This window comes from Syngnathus scovelli, chromosome 4 (genome assembly GCF_024217435.2).
Source record: "Syngnathus scovelli strain Florida chromosome 4, RoL_Ssco_1.2, whole genome shotgun sequence".
NCBI classification, from domain to species: domain Eukaryota; kingdom Metazoa; phylum Chordata; class Actinopteri; order Syngnathiformes; family Syngnathidae; genus Syngnathus; species Syngnathus scovelli.
In genome coordinates, this window is record NC_090850.1 from 13144878 (window position 1) to 13169749 (window position 24872).

A 24872-nucleotide genomic window follows, 5' to 3' on the forward strand; every position below is an offset into this window, starting at 1 on the left:
AACCAATTAACACAATTAATTGAAAAGGCGCCACCGTGTGGCATGGTCCCGCAATACCATAAATGACTTAAAAGTAAAGACAGACAGTATCTATGAAAAATTAACTTAATATTTGACAAATGACCGGAAATGTCAATATCACCGTGAAGTTTGATGACTTCCCAAAGTGACATAAAAATGATCATATTTGAAAATGTCATTCGTTCTCATCAGGTGCTACAAAGTTGGTGTACACTGAGCCTGAGGGACTGTCAAGTCATAAAGTAACTCAAGACAGGTACAGAATTTCCTTTTCTCTGAAACATCATTTCTTTATTGAAGCCAGATGTGCTATTGTGCATTTTGAAACATGTAGTATATTTAATGTTTGCATATTCTTGCACGATGTGTGCGGGTGCAATAAAAAAGGATGTCAGGATTAGTGACAATGTACTTATGTACTTGGTTACACTTCCCACTACAGACTATCATTGAGTAGCGGTTGCTGCGGCGCTCCATCAAGTGGGTGAGCAGCTCCGAACATGAACGCGTCTCCTCCCCTTTAATCAAGAGGAAGCCTTCTCAGGAGGACGTCAAACACGCGCAAGTTGACAAATCAACATCGATCGATTATGGAATCAATGAAACGCTCGTGCATGCGGAACTGACCGCCAGATCGCGCGCCCCTCCGCCTTTCTCACTCGGTGCTTGTAAATCAACAGCAACGCCGCCGGACGCGCACCGTTTCTGCTCGCTCGAATCCTGGGGTGGAAGACACGGGAGCCTTCGACCGAGCTACCGACTAAGCTTCACACATTGTAATCCATGGAGGGGGTCGGCGGCAACAGGAGCATGTCGTACAGCCGATGGAGCTATGACAGGTAAGGCTATCTATCTATCTATCTATCTATCTATCTATCTATCTATCTATCTATCTATCTATCTATCTATCTATCTATCTATCTATCTATCTATCTATCTATCTATCTATCTATCTATCTATCTATCTATCTATCTATCTATCTATCTATCTATCTGTCCTTCCTTCCTTCCTTCCTTCCTTCCTTCCTTCCTTCCTTCCTTCCTTCCTTCCTTCCTTCCTTCCTTCCTTCCTGGTACCTTGAGACACAAGTGCCAGCGCCCACCCCAAAATATTCAATAATTATTGTGTTTGTAATGTTAGCAAGTATAATATCGATTGATATTTTTCCTTTATCCAGTTAGAAATGTAAAAAATACTCAAAATGTAAACAAATAAAACTTTTTGCCTCATTTCTGTCTTCAGTTCCATGGACAGAAATGATCTTTCTGATTTGCACGCCTTGGCCACCGGGGGCAGTATAATGTATATAGAGATAGTCTCAACTGTACGTCAGTGATATTAGTCTTCATAGATAATATAGAATACATGCCTGTAAGTATTGTTATATTGCCCATTAACATGTCTTACTTCACCTTCTGTGATAAAATATCAATTTTTTATACAACTTTATTTACATAGCGCATTTTACAATAGCTGCAACTATAACAAAGCGTTTCACAAATAGCAATGGGACACAGAGACATTCTAATTGAATATAGGTTGAATAAGATTTGCAAAACATTGTATTCTGTTTTTATTTTAGTCTCAATTCCAACTTTATTGGAATTTGTGTTTGTAAATTAACGGCCTCATAGAACTATGGTTAACACAATTTGAATCTGTTCCTTTCAAAGACAAATTACCTGTTGTGCAATGTGAAAGGGTCACTCGAGTGAACATCCTTCAGATGTGCGAGTTTGTTTTGAAAAACCCACAGAGTCTGATTTTCATTGTGTTATCCCCGCCATTGTCTGTTTCTTGACCTGTATGATTACACATACAAAATGAAAACAATAGCTAAGTTGTCTACCACTTCCTACTCCTGTTGGTTGTTTTAGTTTGGCGATCTGTCATCGTGTGCAGCAGGAGACAGCCCTGTACATGCTGTCTCTGACTGTTTAATTGGTATTCCAAATGTGTTCTTGGACATCCCAAGAGACTGCAGCTCGAGGCGCTGATCTCTTGGAGCCCAAGATTTTTCACCATACTGCAAACTGTGAACAGTATGCAAGCTCTTGTACACTGTGTGAAGATCAATAGCAATAAAGGAGTACTGTTTGTTTTTGCTGTACAGTGGCAACAAGACCAATAACAGAATTTGCAAAGATAGAGCGCTGTGATTCCTTTCTGAGACCAACTGGTTACACAATCACAGTGACTTGGGGTATTTACGTATTAATTGTGGTAGTAGCCCATTTTGGTGTCAGAATACACCAAATATAAATCATGGATGTTAGTGTAACGGCATTAGCAACAACGGCGGCATTCTTGGCACGTCTACTCTTTAAATGACTATTAGTCAGGATTACAACGGCTATGAGAAAATATAAAACAAATTGTCGTACAGTCTTGAAATTAACCTAATGCACCTGGGAAATTGTTGCGGCTGTTGCTAATCGTGATTTTCACGGCTTCCTTCAACAATCGACCAGCTCTTATAATTCTGCTGTTCTGTTTATTCCACACGGTATTCTCAGGTCTCTGTTACATCACAGGACAAGTCACTTGTGTGTGTTTGTTTTAGTGCGTGTGTGTGTGCGTGTGTGTGTGTGTGTGCCCGTGTATGTGTGTGTGTTTAATTACTTGCAATATTTGCGGAAGTGCTTGGTCAGTGTTGCAAAAGTACCAGAAAACTACTTGAGTAAAAGTACAAATATGTATCCTAATAGAAAGCCAACATATAGCTTATAGGTATAAAAAGTACACTGCGTGTTTTAGATGTTTGGACGACTCTCGAGGACCAGAATTTGACACCTCTGATGTAGAATATTACTGAAAGCAAAACTACAACTAGGGCGTGACTTATTTGCGAACAATACAGAAAAACGTGGGATTTAGTGAAATGGAACGGAGTGGCAATTCTGTAGATTCTAATGTATCATTGGGCAAACACAGGAAATTGAAATTTATAGGAGCCCCCAAATGTCTCATAAAAAAATTGCTAATAACGCAATAACTTAGGGGTTAAGTCTTGCTTTGTGTGCTTTCAAAACAAACAAACAAACAAACAAACAAACAAACAAACAAACAAACAAACAAACAAACAAACAAACAAACAAACAAACAAGCAAACAAAATGCTTAATATATCATGATTATTTCAAGTGCTCCACCTAACTAACATACAGCAGACTAGTCCATCTCACTGCACATGTGCTGACTTGATTCAGGAAAAGGTTAGCACTTAGTAAAACAAAGTTGGCGCATTGTGAGGGGAAGGCAATAGGAAAACACATTTCATTAAAGCTACCAGAGATTTCAACCTTTTCCACAGTGGGTAGAGGAGCATGTGTATGACAAATTACTATATAGGCCTTGGAAATAAATTGTTTAGATAACAGTCGTAATGACAAACTGACTGTCTGGAATAAGTAAAAATGACCTGCAGCAGAGTCAAGTGATGTTACTGTGAACGTGTATGTTTGTTTTCAGGCTTCTATGGTTTCAGGCATTGTAACTCATGGTGTATCTGCCAGTGCTCGGACATACAGTATGTGCAATCTCACAATGTTCTCGCACCCACTCGGCAAACACTGTAGCCTAGAGATGGAAGCGCAAGGTGGGCTAACAAGATAATATACAGATTTTGGAAAGCTCTGCCTTGCATTTTTATGCTTTAATTCAAATCGTATTTTGTACTGTGGGGTGGCGGGTGGGATTATATTCTGTTTTAAACATTCAAAATGGTCCCACCCAGACGGTTATATCATCCTTATGCAGTATTAGAAAAAATTGAAGCCAAGTGGTCATAAGTATATGGTCTGTTTTCAATTAATCTTGCCGTGCAGCCCAACTAGAAAAAACTGTGAATGAAGTGTTGTGCAGTGGCCAAGGTTCTGCAACTAGATTTCAACAATGGCTGACCATCGGCCCTTAGTTTCCGATTAAAATATTGAACCACAGTTGAATGGTGATGGACAATCCGTTAAATATGTGATGTTGCAACATGTTATCACATAAGCTTTCACAAATAAAAATTAGTTTCTGGGTCGAAGCGAGATCTTGATTTTCCTTGATCATAAGTAAAATTCTACTTAATTTTCTGTGTATGAACGGAAGTGGGAGAAACAGCAACATTTTATAAAATAATAGAACCTAAAACACATCTTTTTGGTAAATCAGAGGAATATATTGAAAAAAATACCAATTAGATTATGCAAAGATTCAAACTCTGAACCTTCCAATTGTGAGGCAGCTGTACCACTTGCTCACCACGCATGGCTCGTTGTAGTACCCATCTGAATCACTGTGTATCAATTAATCAATTCATTCATCCACTCAGTCAATAGAAGAGCAAATTTCGATAGATGCTGTAGTGAGTCAGCTGCATGAAGACAATTGCTTTATTGGCGCTATCCCTTAAGCGTGATCGATGCTGCAAGACTAAACTACTTTCTGCTATCTTGACAGCAAGCCAGTATCCTTTCGTCAGTCAGTTCCAAGAAAAACATCTTTTTCATCATCTTTTTTAAATAATGAAGCTTTGTTCAGCTTTGGCACCACGATGACATCATGTCTTAAGGAGACATTTTAACAGTCAGGAGATGCAACTTGTATGTAAATCAAAGAGTACTTAAGATAGATCCTTTGTAACTGTGCTCTTTCTCAGCTTGTTTTACACCCACAGAATAACTTGGTCTTTGCTACATTTTTCTACATCGCAGCATATGAGTAGCATATGTGTTTGAAGTCACTCCACTTTGATACCAAAATGGACTAGGGCTGGTTATTGGGTTTTTTTTTGCATCAAAGTGGGCTTCTATAAAATGGCCCTTTTAGCAGCAGGTGTGCCTATCACTTCAGAGTTTACACACACATAAACCATAGTGACGGGGTGCTTTTAAAATAAATAATTATGATGATTAATGATTCCAAGGGATTATATTTTTCAATGAAAAGCACTAATTTGTGTGTCTGTGCCTCGATTAAATACGCAGAAATTGCTTGCGCCTTGAATTAGACCTGCTTTTCCCCAGTCTAAAAATAAGTCTACTTTTTGTAACCAAATTTGCAGATGCGCTGGTGGGCAAGGCAGAAAGGCCCAGTGACATCCCGAACTTAAACCATTGCCCCTGCACGGAAATGATGATGCGCCCTTTTTCACACAAAAATGCAGATTACTTTCTATTTCCAAATTAGCTTGTGCACCAATAGATTCAGATGAGCGCAACAAACCAAACATGCCAAAGGCAACACTGGCATTTCAATTCATTTTATTGTCAGTCATGGTCAAGTCAAGAAAGTGGCGTGTTTCAAATATTTTGGTCATCTTGTTACTGGAACATCTCTCCAGAACATCTGTACTCCACTGTAAATTATAACCACAATAATAAATAAATATTGATAGATAACCCATTTCCCAAGTATAACAAACTGTGAAGGCTCATTAAATTGTATGATTTAGTTAAATACACATGTAATTGCCTTTGTTTTATGTTAAACTTAACAGGGCCTTTCCACTCTTCTTTCAATGAATTTAAATTTATTTGATGAGATAAGATGTCTTGAATCATTTAATACCTTTTAATTATTAGTATTTTTGCCTTTAGGGAGGATTTTGTCCAAGTTCCCAGAGTCCTTCTGTCCTTGATTTGTATGTTAATACTCTTCGCACTGACTATTCCTTTATTCAGCTCTCCTCCAGAGCTCTGCACCAGTACTGAATGTGAGATATGCCTCTGGAGCCGGTTGCTATGGTGAATGAGTGTGGCGTAAAACTGGGAGGTGGCACTACATGTTATTCAGAAATAAGATTGCGAGTCTGAAGAGTGTAATTATTATAAGCACGCTGTAAATGTAGGGACATTCGACAATCTCCCTCGCTTCTAAAATACAACCAGTCAGGATAGTGTGCTGCATGTTTAATGCCTTAAGATGTCATTTATTTACTCACTGGTCAAAATATTAGGGAGGTACAATACATCACCTATACAAAATGTCAATCAGCAATTCTGCATTAACGGAGATGATAATTTATTTTATTGTCATTGAAGTAAATAATTCAAGGATGTGTTTATTATTGTGCTTGAAGATGAAGTGTACTGCACCTTAATGCCATGTTAACATACTTCACATACTAATGTGTTCTTTAAAAGGCTGTGGTTGCGTTTAGAGTGAGGGACATAAGCTGGCAAACAGCGCCGCCGTGTGTCCATCCGTCAAATCTTTTTTTTTTAAATAGTCGTCGACTCCCCCTGACTCAGTGTTTCCCAACCTTTTTTCATTCAGCCACACCTTTTCATTGGAAAATTCTCGAGGCACACCACCAACAAAAATCTGTTTACTAGCTTCTATATCAAAATCAGTTATATTACAACACAAATGTGTCTTAAGACGTATAGTCCTATTCCTATATATGTATGGCGAGTCGAATAATTGAATAAAAATAAATACAAAATATTTTTTAAATTGTATTTCTTTTTTTAAATAAAAGTGACAGTTTTTTTAAAAAAGGTTTTAGACAGTGTAAGGAATAATTGAAAGTGATTGTGATTAAAATCCAAAAGAATCAACATGACTTTGTTTACTGTTTTGGACAAGCTCTATAAATCTTGCGACAAAAAGAACAAAGTCAATTTTAAAGACGCTCTGCTGTTCTGACAGCAGCATAGTGGCGATCTCAGTCGAGGTGTCTCGACTTGACTGTGTATTTCATGTTGGTGAAAAATGTTGAACTGTATGCTCTGATTTCCATCGGATGACAAACGCACCACAGGTCATAGTGTCACTGTTAGTAAAAGCACACAGCAACACACATTTAAACAGAATATGTGCCGATGCAATACAATCAGACCGACACAACATGAAATCTCAAAATTCTCCGATTTGCCACGCATGCACGACCAGCAAGTGGCAGACCAGGCCTGCATGTAAAATGCACGTTACTGCAAGAAAATAAACAGTTCAACGTTCTAATTATACAGATAGGCAGTGGTTTTTTTTAGACACACACACGCTAAAGCATAGTAGCCTACCGCTGAGATTTTTTTCCCCCTATCTACTAATTTGGATTCTCATCTGTTACCATGGTTACGGAAGCCAGTGTGTTTTCAGAGGATGCATGAGAGGGAGCTGAGTTGTGATGCAAGCAATGCACTCATTGGTGCCTCCATCTTTCTGCATGTCTTCTTGTGTTGAGATTTGAGGTGACAGCTTTTTTATCTGCAAGGGGTAAATTTGAAAAATTTGACAGCAAACGGCCTGATTGATTTACTGCTGCGGTGCTGTGCACGAGTTAGAACAGAACAATCACGAAAGTCCAATTAAAGCTACAGACCTTTTAGTGTTTATAACACATCGATTATTTATTCATTATTTATAATGGGAAAACTGCCTTGGGAGTGTGAGTACATTTTGAAAGGTAGCTGTGTTTTTAGTTGCACTAGTTTTCTAATCCTTCACCGCATAAAGAAAATTTACTGCGTAAGAATTGTTTGTACATTCTACAGTGCGACCACACTTGATGATGTGGAGGATTCTGTAATTGTGACTCATCCGCTGAATCACAGCGCCAGATATTATACTTAAAACAAACTGTCTGTTGCCCCTGGTTACAAATGATGTTCAAATGGAAAAAAACACGTTTTATTAATATTCTCTCGCTTCCTTTTTGTGGGACTTATTTTGTAACTTCCAACCATCTTTTTAAATGGATGATTATTATGTTGTTTACATGCATTTGGTCTTTTTCCCTTTAATTAAATCCCATGACAACTACATTTTTAATTATTTCCTGGATTAAATCATCTAATTTGCATAAAATGGGTATTTTATATTTTTGAACAATGGAGCAATTTTATATTAGGCATTTAATAGCTCACTAAACTTCAATTTAGTAAATGAATAATACAATTTAGATTTTCTTTCCTTTTTTTAATTACAGACAACCTGTACAAAGATGAATCAATATCAAAGACACAAAGAGATCCTTGTACCAGATTTAGCAGAAACCCAATTTCCATCTGTAGTCCATAACATAAAATATGTAAAGATATAAAAACCCAACGCAAACTCATAACGGATACAAAAATGTAACTCATGAAACATGAATGTACAACTCAAATAAATAAAATTACAAATTAAATTTTACGGTTAGCTTACTTATAAACTTAGTGCGCATGCTTATAATATTGTAAAATAAAAGTGCCAATAAAATGATAACGAGATGAGATGAGATACCCTTCTTTGCAAAAGATTTACATTTTAATTTATGAAGCCAAAGACCTAAATAAACATTTCATTTTGTGGACATTCTGCAGCAAAACTGATATTTTTAAAAATCAAATTAGTCTTTTGGACTTTTGACAAGAACTGATGTTAGTTTGAAACACAAAATGATTCCAAGTGTGGTAACAAGGCCTGACTGTTATCGAATATGTGTCTGTCTCTGTCATACCTCTCGCTTGCAGGCTCCATCTTTAGCTTTTGCAATTTGGACATTTATTTCTCGTCACAAATTAAGACCCTCAAAGCATCTACAATGCCACGACCTGTTGTGTCAATCAACAAATAGCAATACCCCAGTTTCATCATCTAATTTCAAAGCAGCTAACCTTACCCTGGAATAAAATTATCATCAACTCAAAACATTTTGATTACATGTTTAAACATGCCGTTTGCACCGACTAATATTCAATCAGCACATGAAACTGCATAATCAAAATCGATTCAATACAAGAGCCGTATCAAAAATGACCGTATGTAGTTGCCATAGCATACTGAGAGCTAACAAGTCGGTTTCATTTCTTACCAAGTAAAATAGTCAGCATGAGTGATACATTATGTTAAGTGAGCACCTCCTTGATAAATCAAACATGCCATTTTTTTAAATCAACTTTTATCTCATTAGATAGGACAAGAGGACCTCATACTGTGGCCAGAATGTGTATGCAGTATAAATCCTATACTGATGAGGTCTTGCCTAATCTTGATGGGATTTTATTACTGTGGTGCTTTGAATTACAAGTGACCTGATTTATATGTTTACAAGACATGAGCCATCATCAGGCTGATTTTTATGCTTTTTAATGTGAACTCAATTTGGGGTGAACTCAGTTTAACCCAATTCACAACAAGCAGAAGTTTACTGATTTAAAAAAGTGGCTTTGATTTGGTGATTGCCATTCCTACTTGTATTTAAACGTCTACTTAAACATAAAACTATAAGAATTAGACTTTGCCTTGGAAATGGTTTTTTTTTTTTTTTTTTAGCTCAATGCTAACAATCAATGTGAAATGCTATAGTTGAATTAATGAACAAACAATACTTACACACAAACTGTGGAGCAGCACATGAAGGCACATAGTACAAGAATACAGACAGATATTCTTTATCCTACTTTTGGGTGTGGCACAAGTTTATTCATGTCAGTAAGGAAAGATTATGTGAGTGTTGTGAGTTACAAGTGTGATCACCACATATTAAAGTCATATCACACTGAACATCGATTTTCCTTGCTTATGCATTTGACATTTTATATGGTTAGCTTTGCCTCACTGCGGATGTCAATGAATCAACATACTTTATCAAGCATTACGTATGTGATCATGTACAGAAACTTCTGAAACATGATAAGAAAATGCGTGAATCCACAAGGTCAATATGCTTGCTGATTACTCGCGGACCGGTCTGCTGTCAGATAAGACACAACAGAATTGTGCTGTATTGAGGGAGTCAATCCGGATGCTTCAGTGGGACACTGGGACATTGAAACAATGTTTCATGCAGTCTGACATTTGCTAATCCAAATGATGTTTTATGGATGCTCTCAACTGGCTCTCAGCCGGGATTTAGGTTGATACACGGCACACCAGTATGTGATCTTTTGTCAAAGATCGATGTGATGCTGTTGGAAAATAAGTGCTTAAGAAACATCACCACATCTCTCCACCATGTGTTGGTAGGATCAAAGTGTATATTTCCCGCATTAGCAGGAATCAATATATGTGGGCACATTGGATTCGAATAATGCTGGACAAACGCCAATATGCTCGGTCACTTTTCATTCATATCATGCATACGGAAAGTCACTCACGTTGGAGTCTCAGTCTAGAGCCTTTTATTTCTAGTGGATATAAAAAGTCTACATAGCCCTGTTTTTGTAATCTAAGAAAATGAGATTTTTTTTAACATTAATGTGACTTATAACCTCCGGCCTCGTGTCCAATCAAAATAAATAAAACAGGCCCAATGCATGATGCTGCCGCCACCATGCTGCATGTCTTGGTGAGGATCAGTATAACTAGTGGAAACTCAACTTTGGTTTTGTCGGACAGTAATACATTTTCCTCACATATGTTTGGGAAAATTCAAATGTGTTTCCGCTAAACATACCTGGGCTTAAATGTTTTTCTTTGTTTCTTGCCACCCTACCTTATAGCCCAAAACAATGGAAGAATACGAAATTCCAATTACAGCTCCTTCAATGTCAAAGCTTACCTGATGCGATGTCTTCATGAATTTTGGAGGGACATCCAGTTCTTGGTAATTTTACTGCTGTGCCATATTTTCTTCACTCTGCTGTGTTCCATATTATGTTTAATGCCGTGGTATTACCTTTATTTCCATCTAGTAACTGATACGTTTGAACAAGGAGTTTGGTCTAATTCTGCGGAAGTTGTTTGTGCTGAAAGATGTGACTATCAACATGTCAGTAAAGGTGTACCTGAACATCTGAACCTGTGGTTATTCAGAGACCCTTAAAATAGTGACAGGTGTGTGCTGACATATATTTGACAGTTTATTGATTAACTCTGAACACAGACTCCCCTATTATAAGAGTGCGAGCACACTTGTGCAACCACACTTGCAGTTGTTTTTTTTACTTTACCGCTCTCCCCTTTTCCTCAGTAGAGTTGTACAGGTTACAATTGTGAGAAAAAGTTTTGAAATCATTTTCTTGGTGTCATTTTTAGGACCACAAAACACTGGCATTTGAAAAGGGGTGTGTAGACTTTTTATACACACTTGCCTGTTTGTGTTTTGCACATTTATTTTGGATAAAGATGCCAACATTTCTGTTGAAGGCCCCAAGTTAGCCTTGAGTTATATCCTACCAGCACTTATTGTAGGAATATCCCATTTTTAAGGTGCCCTTCAATGAGCTATCATAAATTAAATTGCAAGTGGCACATCACTGCTGGAGAATCACAGAGGAGGACATCTTTGTTAGATGCACAGCATCCATCATTTTGTGTTTGTTGCCTGAGTTTTACTTGTTTCTTTCAGTGTACTTCATAGTTTTGCTGTTCAAGTATAGGACTCAAACAAACTTGGGACTTCTTGGCATTAAACATGTAAGAATTGGTCCATCTTTTGCCCAAAGTCAGGTGAAATAGGCTGCAGCTCAGTACAGAGAACCAGAAGAGAACAACTTCCATGCAAAATGGATGAATGGAATACATACACTGTATTTTAATTTGTATAATTAAATAAGTGAGTATTTAAATTCATTATCTCAAGATGATGGCAAGAGGGCTTAATTAGCTCTCATTTGCTTATTGCCTACCAGTTCTCCAAGCCCGCCTCCACTCTGCTGTGTAAGATGTGACATGTATTGGCAGTGGGACTGGAAGAATACACTTCATCTCCTGCTGTCACACACCATTTATGCTCTGAGTAGCTATCAAAGTATTTCAAATTACTTTGATGATCCACAGATCAATCAAAGCTGTTTTGTTGTTAAAGCCTTTGTGTTAGATTTGCGGCCAGCAAAGATAACTCTTGTGTTTATTTGCAATCAGCAGGAAGGGGGAAAAAAATCATTGCTGTTGCATGAACTATAAACAGTTTAGTAAAATGCAGCACACCTTTTTTTCTTTTTTTTAACCTGTAGATAAAAACAGTAGAAAGTGTAGAAAGTGAAACTTTTGTCTTGGATTCATCCAGGATTTTTTAAATATATTTTGATAAATCTTTTTATTTTATTTTTATTTTAGTAAATCTTCACACCTTTTGTTTTAATGTTAAAAGAGCATCATACCCTTCCAATTTAGGATCATACTGGTAAGGCAGCGCAAGAGACAGATAAGTTGCAAGAATGTAGAGATAAGTCTTTTAGTGGAGAATTAAACATAAATACAGAAGCAGTCGCTCTCATTTGTGTAAATAATTAATTCCACAGCACTGGAGCCTCACTAGAGAATGTTTTAAAACCTCCCGACTTCTTTTTAGCTCCCCAAATAATAACATTAATTACTGGTTGGAAGTAAATAATCACTGGGTAATGTCCTTCTGATCTCTGCAGTGCTTGTGTTCGCTGCAGCTAAATTTCAAGCCTGATTGAGGCTGGCGGACAAAAGCCAGGGATTGCGAGTGCATTAAGTGAAAAGACCATATTTACAGCTACTGCAGGTCTGTTGTTCCTAATATTACAGTGCTTATGGGCACGAAATAGATGCAAGAATTCTGGACTGGACTAATATAATTGATCATAGGAGACATTATCATTGTATCATTAGTAAGGCCAGTGAAACAAGTACTGTACTTTGAAAATGGAGTCGAGTGGGACGGAAGCAGGAAGAATATATTCTTATCATTACCAAAGTCCCTCATGACCAAATACAGCCTTCAAAGTCAAACTTCAAAGTCTGCTCTCCAGCATCAAATATTCAGCGGGGTGCTTTTACTCAGGAGCGTTCCTGAGCTGAGTGGCTTGTTCCATTTAGCGCCACTTTCATCCCAAATGCTCGTACTCAATATGCAAAAACATCTCTCTTGGATTTGTTCATTTTAGGACACTTGTAGATCAGATAAGATATCTGCCTTCAAACACTGTAGATTCTGTTTGGGATGTAGGAGCTGTTTTTGTTTCGTGACATCTAAACGAGTGTCTTCTGATTCGAAATTAGTATTTGAAATAAGTTTTTTTTTTTCTCCCCCTGTTTTTCACTAAGTGTGGAGCTCCCACTCTGCAACCCCCAATCGATAGAAGTACAGTTTTGCTCTAAGAAATGCACCACTCGTGAATTTTGAAACTGAAATTGTATGCCAGCTGCATGGCCATGGCTTTAGATACACTTGCAGAACCAAAATTGATATCAAAAGTAAAGGATTCTCCATAATGTTTGAGTTCATGACCCAAATTTGCTTCATCCATCAGACTCAAACAAAAGGGCAAATCTGACATTTCTATAACAATACTTTATTACAGCAGTCCAAAAGTTATTTGCCTTTGATGAGCAATAAATTACCATGCCCAAGTTGGATCCTTAAATTTGGGAAAGGCTGCAAATGAATAACAAATGAAAATCCATTCATCCATTTTGTACTGCTTTTCAAGCAAAAGACAGTCAGCAGTTACTCACAGGGCAGACAAAGCGAGGCAGCCATTCACTCTCAATATTCAGCAGCAATGTGTGTGTAGATTCTCTCTCAGGTCATTGTCAAGGTTGAATTGAGGCAGGTGGACTCTTATAGTCTATTTTCCCTTTTAACCCCCCACCCCCAAACATTGCTATTTATTTGGGGGTGGCTGCTAGAATGGATTACAGTGATCCTTTGTTTATTACTAATAATTGGTTCCAATAGGTAGGTAGATAGGTGAAGATTTAAATAAATTTTCTTGAACGTTATGAACCCAGTCATGTGACCAGTGGAGAGACTTACAGTATGACCAGACTGTAAATTACTGATGTCACGGTCAAGTTTATCCAAAAATCCTTGTGGCCATGTGTGCCAAATCCGCTCATCTTCTTCCTTCACCTCTTTGACCTTGTGCTTAAAACACCAAATTCCAATCTGTTCATCCTCAAATCCAAGAGAATTTTGTGCAACAAATTAAAACACAAATAACAACAAATGCTAGAAATTGGATTTTGACCGTAGAATTGGTTGTTTGAAAGACATATAGTATGTATTTGCAAACAAAAATACTCCATAACTGTGTATTTTTAAGCAATCATAACTTCCCTATGAAGCTGTGAGACTTGACGTTTTTGACACGCCCTCCGCTCGAGTGTTCCATTAGTGTCTTCATGAAGGTTACATCAGATGTTGACTAAAACGTTTCGGCATTTATTTTGTCGCAAATATTGTTATTCAGACGAAAGTGAAACATAAACTAAAATAGAAGTCAGTCATTCATATGATAACGATAACTATTGTCTACTGAATACCATTGAACCATTTTTTATTATTCAATAGGATTTTATATCATTCAAAATATTTCCACATCATTCCACATTCTTCAATATCATTGCCACATTCTTCACTGTCATATCCGCATGTCACATGATTATGTTCAATATCATCCCAGTCATTCCACAAAATGTTTTTTTTTTCATTCAGCATTGCAGAATCCACATACAACTCCAGTAATTGCATTTTCTAGTTAAATAATGAACTTCGAGTTGTTTTCCTGTCATTTAAGTTCACAACACATTGGTACTCTGGCTTACATACATTAACATTTGTGTGTGGCTCTTTCTCAGGCAAGGCAAGTCAAAAAACTCTCCCTCCCAATTATTTGTATTGATTACCGATCATTTCACCCCAGAACTGAGCAGGACCTCACACGTCCACGTGAGATATATGTGCCTATTGATGAGGCCGCCTTGAATCGACTCCTTGTGGAGCGGTTGTGCTCCCAAGGAAGCCGCCTGCGTTAACTGTCTATAGATGGACTCGGCACTTGGCCCAGGAGCACAGTGAGTGATGTGTGACAGTGGGGGGCATCAGACGGAGGGCGGAAGCAGATGTGCGTGAGCTGTGGCCACTATCACTGGGCGCCTTTGTCTGGCTGCGGCGAGTGTGGAATTAAAGGCTGCTAACACTAGTTACCGCAGTCATATGCTAATGCCTCGTACTCTGGGAGAGCAATCAAATGATTCCAGAAAACACATCTGTCGGCTGATTTGCATTCAGAGTGCAAATGAACAAAAGAGAATATGAAGGATGCTAGAAAAGACAGGGATTCTCCATAGTTGTTGTTTTTTTCTCTCCCACTGAACGCTTTGATACTGCTGTTGGTGATGCTGCACGAGAGAGATGGATCGGGAGGAGAGGGAGGAAGAAGGGTGGGGGGGGATTTAAAGGGCAAGAAACGGAGGGAGATTTAGATCCAGTCAAGAGCAGAGGCGGTGGATATGAGCAGAGAAGAGGAGAGGCATTGACTGCAAACACTCACGCACACACACACATGCACAGGAGGACAAGAACACGGCTAATTTCATGTGCACATCGTACAACACTTGACGAGAGCTGCTGCCTGCGTAGATTGGTAGTCATCTGACATACGCGGCGAGAAGACAGACGTACGAGCGAAGACTCGGGGGGATACAAGGAGCAGTGATGATCGGGCTATGTTGGTTCTCGCCGTTTGAATCCTGTCCCCAGACCACTTAGCCACTTTGCTGTGGTGCTGTTGCAGGCCGCCAGCCTCGCAGTCAGGGTGATTGAGACAAAATGAGCTCCAAGCACACCTCCGACTGGATTCCCTACAGGTACTGTAACCAAAGTAGGCTCAGGCTGCATCTTTTGGCCAGTGTGCAGTTGTGTGTGTGTGTGTGTGTGTGTGTGTGTGTGTGTGCATGTCTGTGATGTAAAGGTGTACTCTTGATTTGACAGAATGATCCAAATGAGTGTAATAATCTGCTTTGAGTCACTACAGTCATGGTGGGACAAAAGATTCAAATAATCAACAGATTATTCGATTAAAATAATCATTAGTTGCAGCGCTTCAGGACATCATTTTGGACATTAGCTGTAGGTGAAGTTACTTTAATGTAACATTTTTAGAAACTGGTGGTGGTGGGTGGATTGTTCACTGGGTGACATGACTTTGGGCACAGGGATTGGAGTTAAAATCCCAGTCAAGATGAAAGGTAATAGCCAGTTGGGTCTCTAGGCAATGTGTCCATTCTCAAGCGTGAATAAAAATGGCTATGTTTTGTCAGGAAGGGCAAACATATCATTCCAGTGACTCACTGTGGCAACCCTTGACAGGTAGTAGTTGCTCCCTAGGCTATGAAGTGTAATTTCCAGACTGATAGAAATAAGGATGATCTGAATGGGCAGTGGCATATTCAGATGTAAATCAATGAGTGAATCCATCCCTGAGCATGCCGAGTACTAAAAATCCAATTTGAATTGTCAATACATTTTGAGATAAATATTTTCTGTCAACTAGTATTATAATGCCAGTTACAAGAACAGTAATTATTTTATGGCATAAAATCATCTTAAAGTTGTGTTTCCATTGTTTCTTTAAAAGATGTGACATTTTGGATTTCTCATTCTTCATGATTAACTATCAAAATATGCAAAAAGAAACAAAGAAAGAGGGCAGGCAGTCAGTGGTAGGAGCAAATAAATGTTAAACAAATTTGCCATGTCTAAAATTTAAGGAAGACAAGTGAGGAAGCGGGGACAGAGAGGTCGTCGGTTACACAATAAACAGTTTGCCTCATTTTGTGTGGCTCTCGTTAAAAATCCATGGGCTGCCTCATCTCATTAGAAATACAGGATGCAGTGTGCTTATTTTCTGGAAATACGGGCGACATTTCACACAAACATACTTGTACTTGCACACCTCACCGATGTTAGACTTTTCTATTCAATCCCATCTCCCTCTCTGCTGTGGGAATCTAACTAGGACAGCAAGAAACATCAGAGGAGTGGGGTTTTTTTAGGGGGTGGGGTTCTAATGTGAGGTTGCCCAATCAAGCAAATTTTGTTTTGAATCCAACAGTTTTCCTTTCTTTCAGATACGTATATTAAATAAAAATCACCAATTCAGTCGTGAAATTAGTCTAACTCGTGTACAAGCAAGTGCATTTTCTTGTGTGTGTTTGTGACCAGGGGCACTGCACCATTAACACCTTGTACAGGCTGGTGGGTGTGACTGGCATATGTCTTTTTTTTTTTTCTTCAGGCTTGGCGGCATCGGTGCGTTGAGCTCTCTGACGCAAATGTGTGGTTGACGTGATTATACAGTAAAAACGATCAACATTGCCGCACCTGCTGCTCATAGTTATTAGGTGACGTAAATTCTCACAAAAGATTTTGGTTGGGGTGGTGACGCAGTAGTTCATTTGTTAGCGCATCGGCCTGGTAGGTTTGACGGTTCGAATCCGGACTCATGCCTTCCTGTGCGGAGTTTGGATTTTTTCTTCGTACATTCAAAAATCATTAGCCTCATTGAAGACTCGTTGTTGTCCTTTGGTGTGAGTTTGAATGCTTAATTGTCTATGGTATGTGATTAGCTGGCGACAATCCAGGGGTTACCCCGCTTCTCACCGAAGGCATATAAGCACTATAAAAAAATTGATGTATTTTATAATATACTACAATTGAAAGAAACATAAAAAAGACCACCTAAGTAGTTGTTGCCCAGCTGTATTTATATCCACGGTATATGCCACCACGAAACAAGCTCTTCACCTTCAAGGTCGGTGTGAGTAGCAATCACGTGATTCATTTCCTTCCAACTATTTTTTCACGCATTGCGCTACGAACATTAAACAAGACTCGGCATATTTATCGATGTGTTCTTCACAGCAGCCATGTTGCTGTTGAATCACATGCATGCGGGTCTGAAGATTACCAAGAGATATTTTTTTGTAAATAGTCCGAAAATAAAACCCCAAATGAATAATTGATTCCGGCTTCTGTGTAGTTTGCATGTTCTCCCCGTGCCTGTGTGGGTTTCCTCCGGGTCCTCTGGTTTCTGTGAGTGTGATTGTGAGCGTGAATGGTTGTTTGTGTCTGTTTGACCTGAGGTTGGCTGGCGGCAATTTCAGTTGCCAACGACCCTAAAGACTGCTGGCTCCAGCATGCCCGCGGCCATCATAAGAATAAGCGGTTAGGATGATGAATGAATGAATAAAATTAAAGCACTATACCAACAATAGAAATTGTTTTACTAACAAGGCTACCTTCAAAGATCAACAAAGGCCCAGGCACTGCTCACCATCTGTGGGTTGCTGAACAAGACTCTCGAGCATAATGAATTGTTGGACCTCCATGGGAATAATTCAGTTTGATTCATTATCTTCCTGTTTAATGCCTATTCACACACTTAATAACTGATTGCGAACGTGGAGGACTTTGTTTGGCCGTACATTTCACACAGAGTGGGAGACAAATACTTTTTTATTGCATCTGTGTAAGCCTCCCTTCTCACATGTGAACGAACTGCGCTATTTCCCCTCTTGTCATTTTTAACATCTCAACCTCAATGCGGGTGTGATTGGAATACAATGTGTGTGACTCATGCCGAACTGGCTTTTTAGCACTGTTGCTATATTAAGCATAGAGAGAGTAAATCACTATTGCCCAACTAGAATAGAACTCAATAGCAGAACCCATCGCTCATATAGTAAACATTGAAAACGGCAACAACAAAAAACAATTGCATGAAACGTCACACTGGAGCCCATGAAATTAGCTGATCACGTCCCCTCTTGAAACTTCACAATAACAGAGAAAAGTGAATGTAATTTATTGTATCCACACCTTTAAAGGGATCCTGATTTATTTATAATGAGAATTCAATGCTCTGCTGAAGAACCAAAATTATAGTTAATTTAATTTATTGTACGATTCAAACAGGATTACAGTGGTGCCGGGAGATATGAGACCATGCACATTAAGTCATATTTGAGAGTGATTTCTAAATTCCTTATTCAATGTTTGATGATAATTGCTGAAAACAAGTACAAAGACTGAGAACCATGTCGAAATCAGATATGGAGCTACGTATTGTGGTAAACTGTTTTTCAGCATTTCAGTTTTTCTTGTGCGTAGTTAAAACAGCACCGCTTGACACATTTTAGAATCTGGCATGATTTGCCCCTCTTGCGCCAGCAGTTGTCCAGTGCAACTGTAACGTGCAATTATCCATCTAAATATGTCATGGTTGCTTTAGTGCGCCTCTATGTTCGCCTTGAGTGTGCACATATAACAAAGAAAGGCAGAATAGTGGGGGGTGTTAAAATGCCCGATGTGACAGCCAGTGACAGGGCCACCTTTTTTTCTAGTATTGGTGTTTGATTGACAGTTGACAGTTGAGCAAAGCGTTGTTTCACATTCAGTGGAAAATACCTACAGCAGTTGAGAGTCGAGAGAACGGCTTGATTTTTAATGATTTTGAAAGCTCATTTTGTATACCCAGTGAGTTTTCTAATCATTCAAATTTGTTAACACTCAAAACAAAGTTGTCAGCACTCTTTGCTGTGCTGTGTCGAATTTACAAGACATTGACTATATTCACTTTACAGGGACTTTTAATTTGATCATCGACATTTGTCTGTTTCCCTTCGCCATGTCATAGGTTTCTACCCTTCATCTTCCTTTATAGTTCTTCTGGAGTGCACCTCATTGCCTTTAATTAGGAGCCATTGATGTTTCTCTTTCAGATGCCCAGCCTTGAGAGTTGAAGGAACAATCAGTGAGATTTTCAAAGCTCAGGAAATATGAAGTGGGGATTAGTACAGAAGGGTAACAAAAAACAGCCAAATGCCATACGAAGAGGCGGTTTGCTGTCCCAGCAAAGAGAGCAATAGAAATAACACCATCGTACCAATTTGTATTTTAGTCAAAAGTAAAAATGATTTAAAAACAGTGGACCACATGACTGTTAAAACTGCAAGCATAAGGTACACAGATTGCTCTCTGTTGAATTAAAATTAATTTTGTTACAATTATTCAATACCAGAAAAGGTAACACTGTCTGATTTTAGGGTTATATAAATAATAAAATAGTGTTCCTATACAATATTGTCAAAACACTTTTCTTTCAGACTTGGTTAGTCTTTTTCACTTGCCTTCGTATGCTTTATAAACGTAAACCTCTGCCATCTTTGAAATCATTCAGAATCGAATTTTACTCTCATTGCTTGTGCTACACTGACCTTTAAACATTTGCTCGGACCAATGACATTAAGTCAGTGTACTGAGCGCCATCAAGTCAGATAAGATTTAAGTAAATATGCCTGTTTGTAGAGACCGGGATATTACCCAGTTGTGTTTGGAAGAACACTCTGCTCAGCGAGGCAAAACTCACAAAATGCATTTAATGACGGCAAATCAGATATGCGCTTGACATTGTGCAGTCACTTGTGTGCCAAGCCAGTCGTCGTCATTGCTGCAATGACTTGTAATCATGCTGCCGACCAGAAGTCACAGCAGCAGCAGATTCTCTGTTGCAATATCAGCGAGATTGTGTGAGTCAATATGATGTATTAGATCCAAATCCCAAAAGCGCTTCACAAGCTGTTGAACCTCTTCTGACAGACGCTGTCGTCCATATGTTCCCTATAGTTCTCATTTTCAAATAACAAGTGTAGCAACACCATGTTCTCATATTAACAAACTCATAAAAAGCTTCAGTTAGATGATTACATTTTCTGTAAAGAGACTATAAAACAAAATCATTTTCATATTCACAAAATTAGTGAGAAGGTAGTATTGTGATAGGCAGTACAGTAAACCTCCACAAATTTACATCTCTCTCTCTCTCTCTCTCTCTCTCTCTCTCTCTCTCTCTCTCTCTCTCTCTCTCTCTCTCTCTCTCTCTCTCTCTCTCTCTCTCTCTCTAACTCTATATCCCCCCCCCAAAATAAAAGCCAGTAATTCACTTTCATCATGGCACGATGGATGATTACACTTCTTCATTTGTCTGACTGGTTAGCAGTGTCCCTATTAATAGGGTTTGATGTCATCCGCTGAAGTGAACTTATTCTGCAGCAGCACTTGTCACCATGGTGACCTGGCGCAGGTAATGAGCCAAGATATTGGATCAGCACGGTATAAGGTAGTGTGTTTGCCAATTGATCAAAACTTAAAATGAAAATAAAAAGACTCAATTATCTGCAGACAGCTATACACTATAATAAAATGCTGTTAAACATATTAAAAAGAAATGCACATTAAAATGACTACCACAAGTCATGTCCACTCCATAAGCATATGGTTTAATATTGACCCTAATAAACTGTTAACATTTTTCTGTATGTTTTCTTTGTGTTTGTATTTTTTTTGCAGCACTTTAGATGATGAGGGCTCCAACCTCCGACAACAGAAGCTTGATCGGCAGGTAAATGTTACAGTTCAATATTTGACCAAACATTTTATAGTGTGTGAAAAAAACGTAAAACAATTTTTGGGGTGAGCGGGACATTATTCCATCTTTTTTTAATTTAATCACGGGCCACCCAGAGTATGGGTTTGGGCCACATACGGCCAGCCCGCAATCTGCTAGTTGTTCACCCCTGGCCAAGATTGATGGACAAAAATATTTGTGTAATTCATAAATAAAGATGCTTTGACATAAGAAGTGAAACAGTATATTTTACCATGGCCCAACTTATGAGCTCTCTCGACCCATTGGAGTGCTACGGCCGCTGGTCGGGAATCACTGCAATAGAGGAACACGTTGACATCATGCGATAAAACAGCACTTTTATCTTGACACCACTTCCTGCAGTGCAGGCGTGTGGCCTCTAAAGGTCAGCTGGTCTCTGTGGTGTTCCACTAACAGATGAAAGCGTTTTATGCCTGATCTATTTTATACTCTCAGTGCCGAACAAAGTGTATCATCACAGAGAATTTATTTAGGATCTGTTAAGAAATCAGACGTTCATAAAAGTAAGGTTATATCTGTATGTATTGCCTGGGGAGACAGCAATTAATAATAATATATTGCCTGCATTAAAAAAAGTGTGACACAGTCCAAAAATATAGTAACGGCGGGAAAGGTTTTGAAATTATTTCACAAAAAATTCATTTGAAGGGGTGTGTAGACTTTTTATACTCACCTATATTTGTCTGTCCCCTGCTGTGTTCTACATACCTACCCTTTTATAATTTTTGACTCATGCAAGCCACATGGGTCAATATGCTCTCTGATGACATGCTCACTTTGGTGTGTAATTCGCATTTTACTCTCTACAGCAAGTAACTCTAGCCTTAAATTCAGGACACACAGCCAACCTGACAATGACGACAAGCTTGGAGCTCATGCTCTTCACTGAATCCTCCATTAATAGAAGCCTTGAATATTTGATGAATTCTGGATGGGAAATGAACATGTGGGTGACAGTCCAGAGGAATGGCTCGATCTAAGATCACAGGAAAGCGGTATGAGCCTAAAAATGTATTGCTTTCATGTACAGCGAGTGCTCCTTGAACAAAAGCAGAAGAAGAAGCGTCAAGAACCCCTGATGGTCCAGTCTAATGTGGATGGACGATCTCGCACCCGTCGCACCAAACAGAGTGAGGAGCAGGCTCCTTTGGTGGAATCCTACCTCAGCAGTAACAGCAGCACCATCTACCATGGTTAGTTGGACCCATTGCGCTCTGTCTGATAAATGGGAATGGTCGGGGTCTATTTGTGACTTTTAAAGAACAATCGTTCTTAACAGACTCCACCGGGCCAACCTTTGGAACTATGGCTAACACAGTACAGTACTGCAGCGTTCATCCAGATCCTTAACAAGATGTAATTAATTGTTTTTGTATTTATTTATTGATTGATTTATATATTTATTTATTTATTCATTCATTCATTGCTTGAGCAAGCCTTTACAAACATTAAAACAATAAACAAAGCTAGTAGGCATATGACTAAAAAGACAAAAAACACAGCATACTAATTATCTAATTAAATAGAAAGAGCTGCAGTAAAGAATTAAACCAAATGTGATGGTCAAATGACACCTGAAATATTCTTTAGTGAGTTTCTGCAGGGCAAACTGCATGTGGCGGCACACAGAAATCAAAGCACAAATCTAATATCCACCTCTGAGCTCAGGTTCATGAGGTGTCACTCAGCCTGGAAAAAGTACATTGGCAAAATGTCCCACTGCAGCTTAATATTCTGCAGAGAAAGGAAATAATAGCCTTATCTGCGCGCCGCAAAATCTGAAAGCTCTGACACCTAGTCACCTTTTTATTAAATCCTTCAGGTTTATATATGCTCTTCTCTTTCAATTAATTTCAAGTATTTACCAAAATGCATCTCAATAGCCTTGCCATTCGGTACACCTTGACAACCTAATGAACACCGTTAAGAGCTGCAGTAAAATAAGGGTTGCAGCTCATTAGGTTGTGCAACTGTACTTAAGTTTGGTTAGTCTATGTATACAGTGTTCTATTTTTTTGAACACATATTTTGCATGCATCCTGCCTGAGAGTTGCTAGTATGACTTTGACTACTTCTGTTTAGTGCAAGAAGCCAAGCAGGAGGAGCTGAAGATGAAAGCAGACCTGCAGCCGCCTCGCTCAGCAAAAAAAGGCAGAGCGTCAGCCAGCTCCACTCCTCAAACAGGCAGCGACAAGAAGGAGAGGAGAGGGAAGCACAAAGGTCAGCCCAATGACAACCCGTCAGTCAGACACAGACACAATTTAAGATGAACGATTCACAAGCTTCTTGGATTGACAGACAGGGCCAAAGACCAAACAAGAGACAAATCTAACAGAACAAAAAAAAAAAAAAAAAAATACACAGTGGGAAACTTCAACTTCAATAAATAAACTATTTGAAAGTCCAGTTAAAGACTTGGAGTTTTTAAACTCTCAATGCAAATTAATCAAATTAATTCAAATGAAATAACTTAATGCAGCCTTGACAAATTCCCACAGTCATTAGAGTCATATCATTCAGTATTACATTAGAAAAATAAAATGTAAGTTGTGTCTCATGACTACCAAGTCAAGTTTTTCATTTTACAAGCAGGTCCTAAATCTGGTGACTCAATTCTGGAGGTACGCATGCTCATTTTTCTCCGAGCAATGCAACAGCTGTATTCAGGTGCACTCTGTCATTTGTTTGTGGCTCAGCAGGGATGGACAGCCTGGCCTGCCAGTCAGAGGACGGCCAAATCCAAATTCTAACAGTGGGTCACCCCTTGGCAGAGGATGGCGAGAGCGAGCCGGTCATGAGCTGCACTCCGTCACAGAGCAAGCAGGACCTACGGGTGACCATGCTAAAAAAAGGTGCAGTTTATTTTGGTTTAGCGTCTACATTACCAAAGCCTCATTTCCAATCAAGTTGCTGAACCTATTTTGAAAATTGGCATCCATTAACACTTTATTAATTTTTTTGTTGTGATCTGTGAAGGCATATCAAGCAGTATGAATTTTGATGAGGAAGAAGATGATGACGATGAAATTAGCTCAACTTCCTCACAGCTCAATAACAACACAAGACCAGGCTCGGCCACCAGTAAAAAGTCTTGCAAGGTAAAAGTATGCTTTAAGATCATAGTGTATTATCCGTAGCCTTATTTGATGTTGTTACTGTTTTCTTTTACTCGCCAAAAGTCTGTTCACTTTTGGATAAATATTTCATTACAAATACAATGTTTTTGTTTGGAGGATCTCACAGGCAGTTCTACTCAACATCTGGTGGACTTGTAAGCAACTCATCTTGTGATAAATTCAAATTAAAAATGTTTTGAACGACCCAATTTATGAGACATGAGCTGTCACATGGCCAATTTGTATGTCTTAAATTGCGGGCACGAGATGGGGGCAACAAATGTCACAACAACCAGGAGTGCTTGCCTCAAGTTGTTTAATGCCAGTCTCAGTTGAAAGACATTTTTTTTAATCCAACCATACCAACTTTCACCTTTCATTTTTTCACTTCTACAGGAGGTTGCATCAGCACCAACTCCACCGGTCAATGAACCGGCCATTGATGTGGAAGACCTTGAAGAGTTTTCATTGCGACCTGCACCGCAGGGGGTCCGAGTCAAGTGTAGAATCACCAGGGATAAGAAAGGCATGGACAGAGGCATGTATCCCACCTATTACCTGCACTTGGAACGAGAAGATGGCAAGAAGGTGAGGATGACGTAGACTGGGCAGT

General features: G+C 38.9%; 1 protein-coding gene across 3 annotated transcripts in view; it reads left to right on the forward strand.

Moving 5' to 3' along the window:
- The first annotated feature begins 463 nt into the window (after positions 1 to 463).
- tub (TUB bipartite transcription factor) overlaps positions 464 to 24872 on the forward strand; it is a 31200-nt gene continuing 6791 nt past the window's right edge. The window contains exons 1-7 of one of the 3 annotated variants that reach the window (XM_049718747.2): positions 464 to 860; positions 21044 to 21095; positions 22174 to 22336; positions 23226 to 23363; positions 23840 to 23995; positions 24120 to 24241; positions 24656 to 24847. In XM_049718747.2, coding sequence (XP_049574704.1) covers positions 805 to 860; positions 21044 to 21095; positions 22174 to 22336; positions 23226 to 23363; positions 23840 to 23995; positions 24120 to 24241; positions 24656 to 24847 — 879 coding nt within the window. In that variant the 5' untranslated portion in view covers positions 464 to 804. Of the gene's footprint in view, positions 861 to 15105; positions 15502 to 21043; positions 21096 to 22173; positions 22337 to 23225; positions 23364 to 23839; positions 23996 to 24119; positions 24242 to 24655; positions 24848 to 24872 lie in introns of those variants that run through there. The other 2 variants (XM_049718748.2, XM_049718749.1) reach the window with 2 other exon arrangements.